Here is an 18,083-nt window from a genome sequence, read left to right as displayed (position 1 = left end):
GAAGGCAAATAGAAATAATGACATTAGGCCCTATCTCTTAGCAACTCACCAAGATAGGCAGGAGTGCCAACCACTGAGCGCCGAAATGACTTCTCACCAATAATTCTAGCAAAGCCAAAGTCACACAGCTTCACTTGAGGAAAATCAGAGTCAGAACTCAGTAACACATTCTCTGGCTTGAGGTCACAGTGCACAATATTCTCACTATGAAGATGTTTCAAGGCCACAAGGATCTGCAACAAATCACAAGTTTGGGGAAACATTAGGCAATGTATGAACATTTACTAAAATCCTGTCAGGTCACAAACCTCATTGCAGTGGAGAACCAACATTTCAGAGACCTGCCCTGTCCAAATCTCTAACTATAGAAACAAAGGTGGTCTGAAATTTTTGCTTTTAACTCAACTTTGACAGAGATGATCATATGAGAAAATTTTAGTGTATCTACAGCAAAACTTGCAAGTCTCAGTACAGAAAACTTTTGGCGTTTCTGGTGGTTTGTACCTATATGTGTTTTCACCCGCGTGTGATAATACCATGTTGTGATTGGATGGTTTGCCAGTATTTCAGACATTGTGTCTGTCTCCATCTTGAAGACAAACTGACAACAGCGGCCTGGTATAAATATTTATAGTTCTTACCCATGAGGTAGGTGGGAACTCCATGGTCTAATGGTGAATATGTGGCCAACAGGAAATAAGATCAGAACTTTGCATCAGAATGGTTCGAATATAAAGGGGTTTGAAGACGGCACATCACACAGTTACTGGATTTCAGTAATTTGTCCATCACCTATATTCCAAATAGAACAGGTTTCTGAAAACAGATCTGTTTCCACACTTAGGTGAAAAGTGGACAGGTACCTACACAAATACAAAAATTACATAGAACCAATCTGATTCATTAGATCAGATGCAATTTCCAAAACATTGTATTGTGCTCAGAGCACTAGCAGATGAACAAAGGCTATGAACCTAGTAACAACAAAATAGGGTTCAAAAGGACCCAGCTTCAAACCTCAGCACAGTAACAGGGGAGAAAAAAAGAAAATGAAAAACAAATTATTCTATGATGACAACAGAATATCTGATTATAATTTTTGTATGATATAATCATAAAATATCTTAATTATTTAGTGATAATGTGGGGGTATTCATTCATTCATTCAGTTTCCTGTTGCTCCATCTGGAGCATAGGGCATCCATGAAATGCTTCGTTTCACTTCAGTTTCTTAATCTTACAGTCAGTAGGACTCCTTGGACATGTGATCAGCCTGTCATAAGGCCGCTACCTACACAGGATAAACTTAGACAAATATCCATGCCTGGAGTGCAATTTGAATCCACTACCTTGGGGTTCGGGTGGGCAAAGACAGTTCATGCCTTAGACCACGCACCCACTGTGATCGACCGTGGGGGTATTACTTAATTACTTACTTACTTACTTACTTACTCATGGAGCTGAGCCCTTCTATAGTAGTCGCCAATTCTGCAGCTACTCAAGAATTTCCCAGCATTTTATGGAACCCGAAGGTTCATTACCGTGTTCACAAGAACCCTCCACTGGTCCCTATCCTGAGCCAGATCTATCCAATCCATACCATCCCATCCTATCTCTCCAAGATCCATTCCAATATTGTCCACCCCTGTGGTCTCTTTCCTTCCGGCTTTCCCACCAATATCCTATACACATTCGTCTCCCTCATTCGTGCTACATGACCTGCCCACCTCATCCTCCTTGACTTGATCATTCTAATTATACTTGGAGAAGAGTACAAGTTAGGAAGCTCCTCATTATGTAATTTTCTCCAACTTCCTGTCACTTCATCCCTCTTCAGTCCATATATTCTCCTCAAGACCCTCAGTCTATGTTCCTCCCTTAATGACAGAGACAAAGTTTCACACCCATACAGAACCAAAGGCAAAATTATAGTTCTGTATATTCTAATTTTCATGTTTTTGGACAGCAGATGAGAACACAAAAGGTTCTGGACTGAATGGTAGCAAGCATTACCCGAGTTCAATCTCCTCTTAATTTCCTCCTGAATCAGGTTTTGATCTGTTCATGCTGTTCCCAAATATCTGAACTGTGCCACATTTTCAAAACATCTGTTTCCTATCTTTATGTCATGATTTTGCCCTGCATTTTGGTGACGAGACTTACTTGTGGATAAATGGGACTTCCTGCAGGTAGACACTATTGCCATTAATCTGTTGCTGAGTCCGATTGTGTTCATGGAATGGATGGAGGGAGACCTTTGTTCACAGATATAAGATAGGCTGTGGATAGCTATACAAACAGGATACAACTTACAATATTGAATTAATTCTGTCTAGTGTGACTGGTGGTTTTTTCTTTTTAATCTTTTATCCTGTACATGTTTTGGTCCTAGAGACCATCTTCAGAAAGATATCAGTACAATTAGAAACCACTATTACAATATGTTTTGTGAATATAAATATGTACATAAAATATCATAATACATTGTAAAAATCTAATGTGCCATATGTTAAATCATACAATACTGAACTTTTATCTTTGGTGCCGAAATTCTACAGAATGTACAATTTGAAATGCAATCCAACCAACAATCATGAGAGATAGTACAGGAAATAAATCATATTGTGGTATACTTGCTCAAAGCAAGAATTTCGGAGTCAGAAGAAACGTCCATTGCTAGGGAACAGCATGATAACATGTGACTTGATGTTATCACTGCAGTCTGCGTCATGTTCCCACGGTGACAGGGATGCATGCAACAGAGGAACTGTTGGAGAAGGTGTTTTCTGTGCAGTTACCCCTGAGGCTACATAAGGAGCCAATTTTGAGTGAGTCAGCCCCCCTGGAAGAAAGGAAGTACCGGCAGAAGCGAGCATGCAAGAACGTGAGCCGGAAAGCAGAGGAATGTCCAACACAAGCAACACGACTGAGAAAACTTGTCAGTGTTTGACAATGATCAGTGAAGCACAGCCACAAGCTGTAAAAGCGTACAATAAACCCAGTTATCAATCCAAAAACCCATCTATGTTCATTTAACATGTGATAATATATTCCCTTCATGTAATGGACCTTTCCAAGTTTCCTCATAATATCTGAATCAATTTCAGACAGCTGCTCTCCCAAGTTATGCAGAAGTTCTAGACATGAGACAGCATAATGACAAGCAAAATGTGTCAATTCTCAAACATTATGTCACATCAAAATCATGTTCTGTTGAAGCACTTAGCAATGAATACTCTGATAAGAAGAGCTGGGTAAGACAAAAGTACTTATGTTACTTGTAAGCCTGCATATACTTTTATAGTTTGTGTTGCATTTTAAATGGTACATTCTGTACAAAGAAATATGAAGCATGTAATGTACCTGTGTGATGAGGAACTTTGTGATTCGCTCACTTAGCTTGCCATTTTGACTGGACAGTATCATCTCCAGCATGTCTCCTTTCAGCTTCTCCATCACCACATAGATTCGCTCCGATGTCTCAAACATGCGCTCTAGGTTTACAACCCCACAATGTGACAGATTCTGCAAGATTGACACCTCATTCTTCAATTGTGCCTCCTGCTTGGTGGGAAACCTCAATTTGTCAATCACTTTGATTGCCACAGCACGACCCGATTTGCGATGCACCCCTGAAAGAGATACCAAACACAAACAATTTCCCTTTATTGTTTTAGCTGTTGTTGTTGCTGTTGTTGCTGTCATCATCGTCCTCCTCCTCCCCCTCAACCCCTTCTAGCATCACTTCTGTTTTATATGGGTTGATGGACAAAAATTTTCCAATCATGTCTTTCTTCCCAAAATCTGTATGACTTATTTCTATTAATTATCTGTACAAAGTGTATGAAATGAAGACATTATGGAAAAGGTTACATCTGGATCTGTTCACATTTCACTGCTACAAAAAAGAACTTACTGAGCAAGTTAGATCAAGCCATGAATGCTTCTGACTTGTGTAAGAAATGTGTCTCATTTGAATTTTGACCAGGACATTGCTGTTCTGGCTCAGGTTTTCCATGGTTTTCCTCAGTCTATCCAGACATCTGCTTTGATGGCACCTTAAATTAAGACAGGAAGGCTTTCTCCCACATCGCTTACAGTTTGGTATTCACTACATTTCAACCATTTGCTACAGAGTTCAAGTTAATGACAGCATCGTTAAATAAACTATAAAGAACAATTAAAATTAAATTCATCAAACAGTGACATCTAAGACAGGGCTTCAATACTTGAATTTCATCAAATCCACTGAAAGTCTGGAGATGAAACATCTCGACTGATGGACTGACATGATGTCTCCATTACAAGTTCATTTCATGCATTTTGTAGAAAGACAAGAAAAACTTTATACCATTTGCAATGATGGAATTACAGTGGAATATTAAGCTTACTCACCTCCATACACGATCCCAAATTGTCCTGAGCCAAGAACCTCATCTGCAAAGATCTGGTACAACTGACTCATATCTGTAATCCTCTCTTCTGGCTCATCTGATATGTCTCCTTCTGAAACAATGACAGTCATAACGTGAATCAGAATATTTTGTGAAAGAAAAAGGAAACTGTGACATAGGAAGAAACAGAATTACACACTCAAATTTTGGAAGACATGACCCATGTCCTTCCAAGTGCTGTTCCTTGAGTATAAGATAGTTATCGAGCAACTGTGCTGTTATGGAAGCTGAAATGGAACACAGATATCACACAGCAGCGTGAAGCAACAATCTATAATGTATATTTTCAACAAATAAAAAGGTAAATCTATCCCTGCAACAGGCCGTGCAGGCCCATAGGATTCTGAGAAGTTAACGCTAGACACTTCTAGACAATCAGCTCACAGATGGCGGCGATGTTGTCAGCCTTATACACCGGTTGCCCTTTACCCCCAGGAAGATTCCTGGTACTCACTTTTGTCAGAGGCTGAGTTGACCCCAGGGCCATAGTGCGGATGGAAGGATTAAGTCAATTGAAAAATCCAATTATCTCACTGGGAATAGAACCTGCGACCTTCCAGCTTGTAGCACACTGCCTCAACGAACTATACTGATGTGCAAACAATACTGACATTAAATGCAGAAACCTGAGGTAAATCAAGACAGGATAGAAACAAAGACAAGCTTCTTAGAGGAGTTAAAGATAAAATTTGTTTAAAGAAAAATTATTACAAAGGTTTGCCATGTAAAGAGAATGCACAGAACAAGACTATGGAAGGGAAACTGGAATTAAAATTTAAATGGAAAAAAAACCTGTGGAATGACTGTGAACAAGATGGTTTAGCCTGGTAATGGCAGACATCAAGAAGAGAGGAAAGAACAGAAGATATCAAGGGAGAAGGGTGGAAGATAGGTACACCCTCAGAGGCAACTGCTACATAAATCTTCAGGGTAGAAAGCTAAGCTAGGCATGGAGGAACATGGTACTGATATAGAGAGAGGGAGGGCTGGGACCGGTGTTCTGAGGGAACCAAAAGGAATAAGAGGAACAGTATAAAGAATATTGACCCTGTGACCCTGTAAGTGTGGAACAATGGTGCTGGTAGAGGAAACCAAGGGGAGTAAGAGGAACAGTATGAATAGGTTTTCACAGCGGTGATTATATGGGTGGTCAAGCCATATAGCCCAGAAGAAGTCCACCAACACTTCACAGGAATGTGTTACTTCCATCCTTAGGACTGAAGGTAGGATGCACAAAGAACCAGCAAAAAGCAGACATCAAGTGGCTTCTGAACACTGACTGCCATTAGAACATTAAATTTAAACACTTCTGAAGTCCTTACTTGGATGTGATGTAACAGGCATGAGAGCTTGACGGATGCTGGTCTCCCAGCTCTTGGCAAGGTGAGCCCCAACTCCACTGTCAGCTGGTGGAAGAGTAACTCCTGTAGCATCCTTCTGACCATACAGGGGGTCTTCTCCCACATAATAGTCCACATTGGTTGTTCGAAGCTCAAAACAATGCATCACATCTAAAATGAAAACGCACATACTGTTACCCCTTCTTTAAGAGGCTTTCCCACTAAATGTGAATGTGTGTTCATTAAGAACACAGATTTAAACTGACATGAACTTCAATTATGCCTTTTACTACATAACTTGAGCTACAGGTTAATATGGGAAACGTGAAAAATGACAAAATGGATGTTGCTCTAGNAAAAATTTTTCCCCCCCCCCCCAATTATTTTGCACCTTAAATTCTGAAGATACACATTTTAAGTAAAAACATGAAGCTGTAGCACTGATCCTAAAATGCAACATTGGGCCACTGGGGGTTACTGGCCATTCAAACCACTGTACTTTAAAGTTTAACATTACACTGCGGAGCAGTGGATTTGAACACTAAACTGAATAAAATTTTAATTATGAGGGAGAGTCAGTAGATAGGTCACAAATGAGTAGCTTGATGTAATAGGGTTTCTATGTGTATCACTAGGTAGCAGCACAGTAGAGCTTGATGATGGTCTCAGTAGCGGATGCATGCGCACTTATTCAGACACTGGTTTCAGTAGTCAGAATGACAACTGTAGAAAAATATATGTTTTTTACTAACTCTTCCTCATAGAGGAAATTTAACACTAGGATTACTGACTTCATATCATTAAATGAAAGAAACCCTTAAATCAACTATCCAAACATTCTAGACTCATCTCTGTGAGGTGTCCAGTTTGAATCTTGGCCAGAACAATGGTTATCCTTATTTAGGTTTTCATGGTTTTCCCCAGTCCTTCCAGGCAAATTCTGGGATAGTTCATCAAACAGACCATGATCACTTCCTTCCAAACCTTTCCTAATTCATCAATCATCCCTCCCTTCAGCACTACACAGTTTAGTTACTGACAGTGTCATAAACATAGGAAAAGAAAATTAACCTGTGGAGCATTAATAGTGACCGAATGTATATGCATGAAAAACACCCCATATATTTTCCCACTTTCCAATATTTTTCTTGCAATGGTGCACGCCTGATGGCCTTGATATTCACGTACTGCAGAAACAAATCTGCTGTTGCTATGTTGATCGCACTATTGAGAAGACTGCAGTAAGAGTAAGAAATTATTTTGGCTTGTTTTTTTGTTATGACCACAATAAAAAATATATGAAAGCAACCAGACACATCTCCTGGGATGTGCCATTTCGTCTGTTGAAAGTCAACTGACATTTTGAAGAAACATGTCACCTCCACTTTCACAGTCGAAGAATAAGCCAAGCAAGGAACCAGCATGAAGTAGGTAGTTTGCTACCTGCTTCATAACTGCCACTGGCAGAACTTAAAATCCTACGTATCTCAAAGAAAAGTAAACCTATCCCTGCAATAAGCTGTACAGACCCATAGGGTTGTGAGACGTTGAGGCTCCCACATTTTTCTAGACAACTGGCTCACAGTTGGTGGTGAGGTTGTCAGCCTCACACATTGGCTGCCCTTTAACCCCAGGAAGATTCCTGGTACTCATTTCTGTTAGACGCTGAGTCAAACCCAGGGCCATAGTGCAGCTGGAAGGATTAGGTAATTAAAAATTCTACTGACCTCATTGGGAATCAAACCTGCAACCTTCCAGCTTGTAGCATAATGCTTTAACCAAGTATGCTACTTCAGACTTGTAGGTTTAAAAATATGTCATAGAGCACAGACAAAATCTGTACATGAGTTAAAAATTAAAACCAAAAGTGTAATTCTGTGGAAATGTTGCTGCAGCCAAATTCTTTGTGTCTTGTTTTACTATACAGGATGTCCCAGGAGTTTGGTGCCATACTTGAGGAGCGTACTGAGGGTTCCCTATAGAATAACTTTGAAAGAGGAACCCATGTCCGCAAACGTAAAATAGCAGTGCTAGGGCGGCATTTAAAATCATTTCGCGAAGTTTAAACCAAATGATATTAAATGCCAGCCTAGCGCTGCTATTTTACGTTTGCAGACATGGGTTCCTATTTCAAAGTTGTTCTATAAGGAACCCTCAGTGCGCTCTTGAAGTATGGCACCAAACACCTGGAACATCCTGTATAAGCTTCTAAAGGCGCGTCCACATTGCTTGTGCTCATTGGAAGACTCATATGGCTTTTATTTGTGCTCACAAATCTTCATCCACACTACTTCAGTTGCTCTCTGGGCTTCGGCACGTGAGGATCAGTATATTTACTAGTAGTGTGTATAGGCTGTAGTCGTATTTTAATTTATTGGCTATAGTTCTTAAATTAAAAATTTAAGATTTGCTTGTCTTGTGACTTGTCATATCGCACATTACTCGCGAGCATAGTGAGTCACACAAGCACGAGCACAAGTAATGTGGACGCGCCTTAAGGGTGGCAGTGCAAACATGTCGCTGACACCATGGCAGTAAATTTTAAAGTTATTTTGGTCACCCACTTATTTACCTGTATTCTACTGAATGATTCAACTCCACCCACCTCCTTGCAAACTGCGAGCAGTGTCCACAGACAAGATCTCTGCAAGTGGGATCTCCTTGTAGTACTTTGACCCTGTATCACTCTGGAATAGTGTCACTGACTTCGTGTCCAGGCGCCAATAGTGACGCTTGCGCTGCAGGACATAAGAAATACACTACGTAAAATTTTAAGCTTCCATAGTGAATAAACATGTTAAAATCTTCTCAGGCAATTAGCCATGTCAATTTTAGACTAACAATAAACATTTCAGCGATCTCTTCTGCCTCCATCGTTAGGGCTGATGTAGACTCTGACTATGGAGATGGAGGAAGATCCCTGAAATGTCGGTGTTTAGTTCAACACTGACAAGGCTGATTACACCAGTTACTGTTATCAGTTCCAACCAGCACCAATACTGTACATTCTTATTCCAGATCTTAACATTATAAGCACACAAATCTCACCATGCGATCCTTATTGGTGAAATGCACCATCCAGCCTTCCTTAATAACCTTTGACCCTCGCCGTTTGGTGTGTTTCACTGACTGCACAATGCGCATAAGTGGAATATTGTTGCTTGGGGAAGAGCTGTACAACAATAAGTTGGAAAATGTTACATCTCCCACATCACTGATAGAAACATTGTTTCTTTTAGTGAGATAAGCAACATTAAAACTGTGTCCATTGTGTTACAATTCAGCAAAATCATGATGAACACTATCAGTTACCTAAATTATACTTAAAAAAAAATTTGTTGGCTGTACTGTCATCTTCAGGTGATTCAGGTTCTCACTGTATCTTTTCTTGAAGACCTAGGATGCGATGCCATGCAGACTGGTAGAAAGGTACCGCTGTCATGGGAAAATGACAGAACAGATGGAGACACAGGAGGACTAGAAACAGGGCTGTTAAGCGGAACACTGGGCATGTAAATATCAAAATTCAGAATTACTGAGTTTTGGACATTCTACAAAGTCCAGTATTCTAAAAACTAGAGAATGCAACGTTCCAGAAACCTGGCCTGTTTTTGCCCTCAGATCAGGGGGGAGACATTACTCTGTTGGGGCCCTTAGAAGAGATTAACTTCAATCACTGGTCCAGTGTCTCCCACTCACCTGAGGATGGAAAGAGACTCAGTTTCTGAAACATTGTGTTCTCTAATTTTTTTAATACTGGGCGATGGAGAAAGTCCAAAACCCCAGTAATTCTTACTGTTATACACCATCATTAGAACCTTTCAGAACCAACACAATAAAATGTTTACCTGGTCAACTGTTTGCTGGGATCACCTTCATCATGGCCTGGAATCATATCCTGAAACAAAATAATTTGGCAGAAGTAAACTTGTCTAATAACACAAATAATAAAATAAACCAAACAGACATGACTGTACTGAAGAATGATGTCTTATCTACAAACACTGTATGAGAGGAGAATGAACCCACTAGCTCTTGGTCTGGGGACCAGACATCCTTACCAAGGTACTTCATGCCTCTTGTCAGTCTCTTGAGATAAATGTCAGTATATCACCTCAAGATAGGCTGTGACCACTTTCTATCCTTTCAATTTCATTATTCACCTAATCACCTTATAATTTGTAGGATGTGAGGGTGTCACAGCAGTGGTTAACAAGAGTTTCATCTTCTCAAATATAACACTGTGTAATGCACTGAAATTGACAGATATTTTGGAGGAACATGTCACCTCAATCTTCAGGGTTGAGGAATAAGCCAAGCAAGAAAACGGCATCAAAGAAGTGACACTCTTGCTTTCTCCCTCTCTCTCCGTTTGCCTGCCACTTGCTTTCACGCTGGTTTCTTGCTTGGCTTATTCCTCAACCCTGAAGATTGAGGTGACATGTTCCTCCAAAATGTCGGTTGACTTTCAACAGACTACACTGTGTTATATCACAGAAGACAGAACTCTTCAAAAACAAAGGAGTTCCAACTAATACCATACGGTTTACTTCTTGTTCCATGGATTTGTAGCCCTACTCATCTATTGCAATTAGGAATGTTATTTCATTTTATTTTATTTTTTGAGGAACTTATTATATAAGTACAGATTCATGTTTATGTCCCAGTAAAGAATTAAAATATGTAAACTAACTAACTCCATGGAGCTGAGCTCTTCTTGAGAAGCTGACAGATGTGCATCTACTCCAGAATTTCCCAAAATTTTATGGAACCTAAAGGTTCATTACCATGTTCACAAGAGCCCTCCACTGGTCCCTAATCTCAGCCAGAGCAATCCAGTCCATACCACACCATCCCATCTCTCTAAAATCAATTTGAATATTATCCACCCACTTATGTCCTGGTCTTCCTAATGGTCTCTTTCCCTCTGGCTTTCCCAGAAATATTCTATATGCATTCCTCTTCTCCCCATCCGTGCTACATGCCCTGTCCACTTCATTCTCCTTGACTTGATCATTCTAATTAAACTTGGCGAAGAGTACAAGTTATGAAGCTCCTCATTATGCAGTTTTCTCTAATCTCCCATCACTTCATCTCTCTTCGGTCCAAATATTCTCCTCAGCACCCTGTTCTCAAACACCCTCAGTCTATGTTCCTCCCTTAATGTCAGGAACCAAGTTTCACACCCATACAGAACCACAGGTAAAATTCTAGTCTTGTATATTCTAATTTTTATGTTTTAGACAGCAGACGAGAAGACAGAAGGGTTTCGACTGAATGGTAGCATTACTCAAATTCAATCTCCTCTTAATTTCCATCTGAATCAAATTCTGATTTGTTATTATTGTTCCCAAATATTTTAACTGTGCTGCATTTTCAAAAGGATCTGTTTGCTATTTTTATATCATAATTTTACCCTGCATTTTGGTGACGAGACAGCAACATATACTTAGTTTTCTCTGTGTTTACTTCTAAACCATCCTCCTTACTAGCATCAATTAAACTTTATGTTGTTTTTCTTTATGGTATTTATGTTTTCTCCCAGTAGAGTCACATCATCAGCACAGACCAGCAGCTGATGTGTCCCATTTAATTTCAGTCCCACCTGGTTTTCCTGGAACTTCCTAATGGCATATTCTAAGCACAGCTGGAAAGCAGTGGCAATTAAGCATCTCCTTGTTTTACACGATTTTGGTTTGGAAACTTATCAGACAAATGTTTACGTATATGGACTTTACTATATATTTCAATCAGCCTAACAAATTTCATGGGTACCCCAAATTCTATGAGAATACTGTTCAAGACTTCCATCCTGTCTGAATCGTAGGCTTTCTTGAAGTCTACAAATAGCTAATGTTCTGTTTCAGTGTACTCCCATTTTTGTCCAGTATCTGACAATTGCAAAAAATGTGATTGCTAGTTGATCTGTTATGTCAAGACCCACACTGAGGCTCCCAAATAATTTCATCTCAGTGCAGACTTAACCTTGAGGGAAGGATATTGGATAAAATTTTGTATGAAATTGATAACAGTGATATTCCATGATAAATACTACAGTTCGTTTTATTCCCCTTCTTCCACTTATAAATTTATACCTTTTCAACTTCTCATTAGCAATTTCAAACTCAAAAGGACAAGTTAAAAAAAAAAGGGTAAAGCTGCCCCTGTAACAGGCTGCAGAGGCCTATAGGGTTGTGAGAAGCTGAGGCTCCCACATTTTCTAGACAATTGGGTCACAGATGGTGGTAAGGTTGTCAGCCTTACACACCGGCTGCTCTTTACCCTCCAGGAAGATTTCTGATACTCATTTCTGTTAGAGGCTAAGTTGACTCCAGGGCCATAGTGGGGCTGGAAGGATTAGGTCAATTGAAAAATCCAATGAACTCATCAGGATTTTAACCCGTGACCTTCCAGCTTATAGCATAGTGGCTCAACCAACTACAATACTGTGCGCTCCCCCCAAAAGGAACAAAAGTAATTATAATTTTTTTTTTAATTAAATCTTATCATCTTCATCACTGAACAGGCTGACATGATGGTAATAATGCTTTACACTAATGTTCATGATATGCTTGGTTTGAATCTTACAGACACAGCCTATCTTGACAAAGCAGCATCATTAAATGACCCACAATAAGAAGTCAACACATCACTAAGATTAGACTTCTGGGACATGACACCAAGTAGTATGGCAGATAGGTATACATGCATCTGAGGAACTAGCTGCCTCCATCATCAGGGTAAAAGTGAGGCAGCAGGTTCTTCCAAAATATTGGTAACCAAACTACACAGTATCAGAACACAAAGAAACACAATCTTAATGCAGCAGAAAGCCCACTCAATCTAAGATTTTCCTTCATTTAACATTCAATTTCAATAACCTCAGTCTTAAAATGTTCACCATTTAAAATTTTCATCAAAACCAATGCAAACTCCGCCCCCCCCCCAAAAATCAGAAATGGGAGTTTTACTGCAACTGCCGCTGTGGGAACCTCAGATCTCACTTCATTATTACTAAATATATGCAATATTTTATTACAGCAATCCCTGAGGTAACTTACGACGCACTCTCCATTCATGAGCGGAGGCTCTGAAGATGATGTTTTGCGTGCACCATGTGGAGAGCCTCCATTTTCTGTGTCACTCTCATCCTCACACACATCACGACATTCACGGTCTGGTTCACTGCCAACTCCACTATCCGGATAATCTCCTGCTGAAAGCACAACAAACCAGTTCCACCATTTATGCTGCATCCAGCTCAGTCAGCATCTTCAGTGCTTAAATACAGTACATATCTGAGTCACCCAAGCTGCCATTTACAGCTTCTGTACTAGCGCGCAGAAACAATTCAAGACAATGTCAAAACTACAGTATTGGTGTTTCACCCATACCAACAATGCACTGCAATACTGTAATGGGGCATGCATTCATTCTGGGTGGCTGTGCAAGACATTATTCAATTATAACACCATTAACTTCATCTGACAGACAAAACTGTGCTGAGGAGAATATGTGGACCTAAGAGTGATGAAATAATAGGAGGCTGGAGAAAACTACATACTGAGGAGCTCTACAACTTACACTCCTCAACAAATATTACAATGGTTAAGTCAAGAGCGAAGAGATTGGCAAGGCAAGTAGCACATATAAGAGAAGAGAAGAGAGAACACAGTGATTTGATACGAAACCTGAAGGGAACAGACCACTAGGGAAACCTAGTAGTAGTTGGGATGGCAACATTAGAAGGTATCTTGGATAAAAAGGATTGGGGGGGGGGGTAATTTTTCTGGCTCAGGATAGGGACCACTAGCAGGCCCTTTGTGAACATGGTACAAGCGGTATAACCTGTTGTTGGGCGACAGGATGTGGAACGAGTTACCACGAAGACAGACTTGATAAACAGTCAGTTGCTAAGTTATGCTACAGTGGAACAAGGGTATCCAACCTGCTTCTAAGCGCCAGCCAGTAAACAAGACTTCCACACAGGAGCAATGACATCATAGCACTAGTGAGTAGGAGTCATGTGGCCTCTGTGTTTCCACAAATGATGTCATATACTCCCACCCAACTCGTCACTATGCAATGCTCAGTAAACACTCCTTCCACACTAGGCTGACACCACGCAACAGTGGAGTCCGTGCTGCAACCATTGCCGGGCAATTGTTCAGTAAACATGTTCCCACAATATAGGCTGTTTTCTGCATGGTCAGTGTGGAGGCTATATAACGACTGTATTCGGCGGAACAGAAGTCAGTATTTAGGCAGTATTCAGGAGTATTTAAGAGTGGCGATATAAAGTGTGACTAGAAGATTTCATGTGTAATACTTGTAGTGATTTGAGTGCTAGTTTCTGTGTGGAGATCCGCTGCTAGGGGACAACTAGTGGAAGACAGAGAATCCTAGGGTGTGTGCAACGGTGAACTGGAAAGTCTGTAAATCAGCAACAGAACTGAAATTGAGTATAACTAAGAGTGTATAACAAAGTGGTTTATAAACCCAAATACTAATATGAATGGCGTCTTCAGTCACCGAACACAGTACAATATTACTGCACTAACTGCATGTTTCATGAAAAGAACTCATTATATGGCATCAACAGAGTAGGTTTCATAGATCTGCCTAATGACAGAAATAGAGAGCTCTCAAAATGTTTTGTTTCTTTAACCAAAACAATGTATGGAAAATGTACAAAATATGTATAAATTTCAAAACGATTTCATTTAACACAAAAGCAGCTGGAAGGGACTCACCAATACAGTCTTTTGGTATCTTATCCACACATTTCTTATGGGCATTGCAATGACAATCCTTGCACTGCATCCCTTGCTTGATGATTCCCTTAAGAAGTTTCCGGCAGAAGTGACAGACAGTGGGGCGCATGTAGCTATGGAGAACAAATGTGTGGGGGATCCGTATACGTCCCGTTGCTTCTTTGTCTGCTGTGCGCCCACCCAATGAAGGAGAACGGCTTTGTCTCGGTACGACATTACTAGAAAGGAGCTGTAAGTATACCAATAGTGATAAAATGACAAAAACAGACAATGAAAATGGACTCCATATAGGGTGTCCCAGGAGGAATATGTCAAACTTCGGGAGGGTGTTCCTTATGTTAAAGTATGCCGATATAACCCAAAACACCTATGTCCAAAGTTGAACGGTTACGGAGATAATGGCCAGAGAAGTGTGAAACTTTGACCGGTGTTACACACTTGTTGATTACAAAATACATATTAAAACTGGCAGGAATATGTGGTTTCTGTAATGTTAATAATGTACGTAACATCAAACTAACTTGTGAGTGACATGAAGCCATTAAATTGAACTACAAAAAACTCGCACGCCATGTCAAAATTGTCGTTAAGAGTTCCAAGCACTATACATGACACATGAATGGCAAGTGCTGACGTAACATTGCTGACTGCTCGTTCTGGTATGCGAGTGTATGGGACTAACGTGAGCTTCCATCACCCCACTCGAGGACAAACATAGATAAGACATGCCAGCTGACAGGTGCAGTGCGTGGACTCGCCAGAAGACCACACTTTTCTCGGGCCATTATCTCCGTAAACGTTCAACTTTGAACATAGGTGTTTTGGGTTATATCGGCATACTATAACATAAGGAACACCCTCCCGAAGTTTGGCACATTCCTCCTGGGACACCCTGTATATACAAATTATACTTATCAGCCACTCAACAAAATTCACTCAAACAAAGTTTCACAGAAGACTTCACTTAAGAATTTCAGATTGTGATTGTCTACATTATGGCACCACTCAGTCTTGTAGGCAGATACAGACATTTCAAAGTGTGTAGGTTACAGAATCAGATCCGTTATATGGGCAGGTGATCCCCGGAACCCAAAGGAGGGGGTAATGAAATGGAACCCAAATTGGGCCACTGGGAATGGTGAGTAGGAAAATGCATTTCACAAAAATATGTCATTCTCAATATCAAAGGTCACTGCATAGCTTGTGACTATGTTACATGCTAAGGCTAGGGAAGGAAAGTACTATAATGCAATCTTTCTGCATCTGACACATGGATAACTCCCTCCAAGGAGATAAGGTGTCCTTGAGAAGCTGAAAATTGTGCAGCTACTCAAGAATTTCCCAACATTTTATGGAACCTGAAGGTTCATTATGTTGTATTTAAGTATCATGTTGCAAAAATATATCATTTGTTTCATACAATATATATCCATCACTAATGCAATTCATTGTAGTCTCTTTACTTCTTAGTTCACAACATGTTCTGGTCACCCAACTACATCTTGGTCTTCCTAGCGGTCTCTTTCTTTCTGCCTTTCCCACCAAAATCCTATATGCATTCCTCTTCTCCCTCATCCGTGCTACATGCCCTGCCCATATCGTCCTTGACTTGATCATCCTAATTATACTTGGTGAAGTGTACAATTCTTATGCACAACTTCTGTGTATAAATCGTTTATCAAATGTTTTAATGTATCTAGGCTGAGGTTAAATGTATGAGGGAAAGTGAGAAATTATCTGCATTTTCGCCATAACACATCTTTATATTTGTCACACTGCCTTCTGTGCATGCATGCTTAGAGTTGGTACTACTGTGGTCACATGATCGAAGTTTGACCTCGATCGCGTCATTTTCCTTGATGCTGTGACAGTGTAAACATGGCCACTCCGCTAGCAGTGTGCACCAAGGAGGAACAAAGAACAGTGATCCGATTTCTTGGTTGAAAGGTGTGTCATCGTGTCATTTTCCTTGATGCTGTGACAGTGTAAACATGGCCACTCCGCTAGCAGTGTGCACCAAGGAGGAACAAAGAACAGTGATCTGATTTCTCTGGTTGAAAGGTGTGTCAGGGGCTGAAATTCTTCGGAGGCTTTCAGCACAATAAGGGGACAGTGCTCTACCACGTAGAAGTGTGTATGAGTGGATCGAAAAGTTTAAAAGTGGCCAGACAAGAAATTCAAGACTCAATCTTCCATGGGAAAGTTGATGCTAACTGCTTTTTTGGTACTCAAAAGGGCCTATACTGGAAGACTACCTGGAAAAAGGGTGTACGGTCAACAGTACAAGATACAGCTATTTGCTGGCAAACAATCTGAAGCCAGCAATTCGCACCAAATGCCAAGGCCTACTGTCAAAGAAAGTGTTGTTGTTGCATGACAATGCACACCCACACATGACCGGCCAGACCGTTGAAACCATTAACCGTTTAGGTGCTGGAACACCCTGCCTACAGCCAAGATCTCACCCCTTCCGACTATCATCTATTTGGACCGCTCAAAGATGCTTTACAAGGTCATCATTTTTCTACGGACAAAGAAGTGCGGGAAGAGGTGCATAAATGGTTGCGCGACCAACCGAAAACCTTCTTCTAGGAGGGAATACGCAAGCTTGTGGACCGCTGGACCAAGTGCATCGAGAAGGAAGGAGACTATATAGAAAAATTATGTACTTGTTCAACCCCTAGTTTTGTGTATATAAATTGGAAAAACAAGAGTGCAGATAACTTTTTACTTCCCTTCCTATATTCACAACTGGCAGTCTCCATTTACTCACTTGTGACAAGCAGGTAAACATACTTCTGAAGCTCTATTCATAACAATGTTGAGATTACATATTTTGTTCAGCTTACAAATTATATGGAAATCCACACATACCAGCAATAGACATGGTAACTTACTTGTGTGCTTTCTTCAGTGGCTGACAGAAGAGAGATTGTGGACCCTGTGTCTGATGGGCTGCGTGGGACAAGAGCAGATGAGCGGCGCCCCCTTCCAGTCACAGACGTGCAATTGTTCGGGATTTTGACAACACACCGTTTATGAAAGTTGAGGCTACAGCCTAGAACAATAAATGCAAGTGTTAGATAATATATATTAGTATGAAATTATGTCTTCTGGTATGTGACTCCTTCATTTTCAGGGGGGAAGTACCCTGAAGATTACGTAACAGGTTGCTCTGGAATATTGGTCTCACTACCAGACTACATGGCATCACATTCCAGAAGACAGAAATCTTCATAATCATCATCGTGAGAGCCTCAATCAGGCATGCAAACATGTGGGAAGGGATGGAAAATAATTTTAATCACTGAAATGTTTCATGTTCACGTAAAAATCAGAACAACATATTTGCTTGAATACAACGCATACACTTTCCCTTCAAACAACTCGTGATAAGGTTACTGCCGATTTCAGTACCTACATATATTCTGATAGGTTACCGGCAAATTGACCATTATGTGAATGCTTCTACCACACAAGTAATGTTGGTATCAATGATCAGAGAACAGAAATTT

At 40.4% G+C, this 18,083-nt stretch overlaps 1 protein-coding gene across 4 annotated transcripts in view; it reads right to left on the bottom strand.

Moving 5' to 3' along the window:
• The window catches only part of LOC111870383 (serine/threonine-protein kinase D3), a 42,458-nt gene that overhangs the window by 11,170 nt on the left and 13,205 nt on the right, over nt 1-18,083 (bottom strand). For 3 of the 4 annotated variants that reach the window (XM_023862629.2, XM_023862631.2, XM_023862632.2), the window contains 10 exons: nt 17,466-17,626; nt 14,548-14,797; nt 12,856-13,010; nt 9,643-9,692; nt 8,843-8,966; nt 8,400-8,532; nt 5,777-5,965; nt 4,396-4,506; nt 3,364-3,632; nt 50-233 (listed from right to left, as the gene is read on the bottom strand). In XM_023862629.2, the coding sequence (XP_023718397.1) occupies nt 50-233; nt 3,364-3,632; nt 4,396-4,506; nt 5,777-5,965; nt 8,400-8,532; nt 8,843-8,966; nt 9,643-9,692; nt 12,856-13,010; nt 14,548-14,797; nt 17,466-17,626 (1,626 nt within the window). The remainder of the gene's footprint in view (nt 1-49; nt 234-3,363; nt 3,633-4,395; nt 4,507-5,776; nt 5,966-8,399; nt 8,533-8,842; nt 8,967-9,642; nt 9,693-12,855; nt 13,011-14,547; nt 14,798-17,465; nt 17,627-18,083) is intronic. The other variant, XM_023862630.2, reaches the window with a different exon arrangement.

This window comes from Cryptotermes secundus, unplaced genomic scaffold (assembly GCF_002891405.2).
Source record: "Cryptotermes secundus unplaced genomic scaffold, Csec_1.0 scaffold938, whole genome shotgun sequence".
Taxonomy (NCBI): Eukaryota; Metazoa; Arthropoda; class Insecta; order Blattodea; family Kalotermitidae; genus Cryptotermes; species Cryptotermes secundus.
The sequence above is the reverse complement of the archived record's forward strand: the minus strand, read 5'-3'. Positions and strand labels throughout refer to the sequence as shown.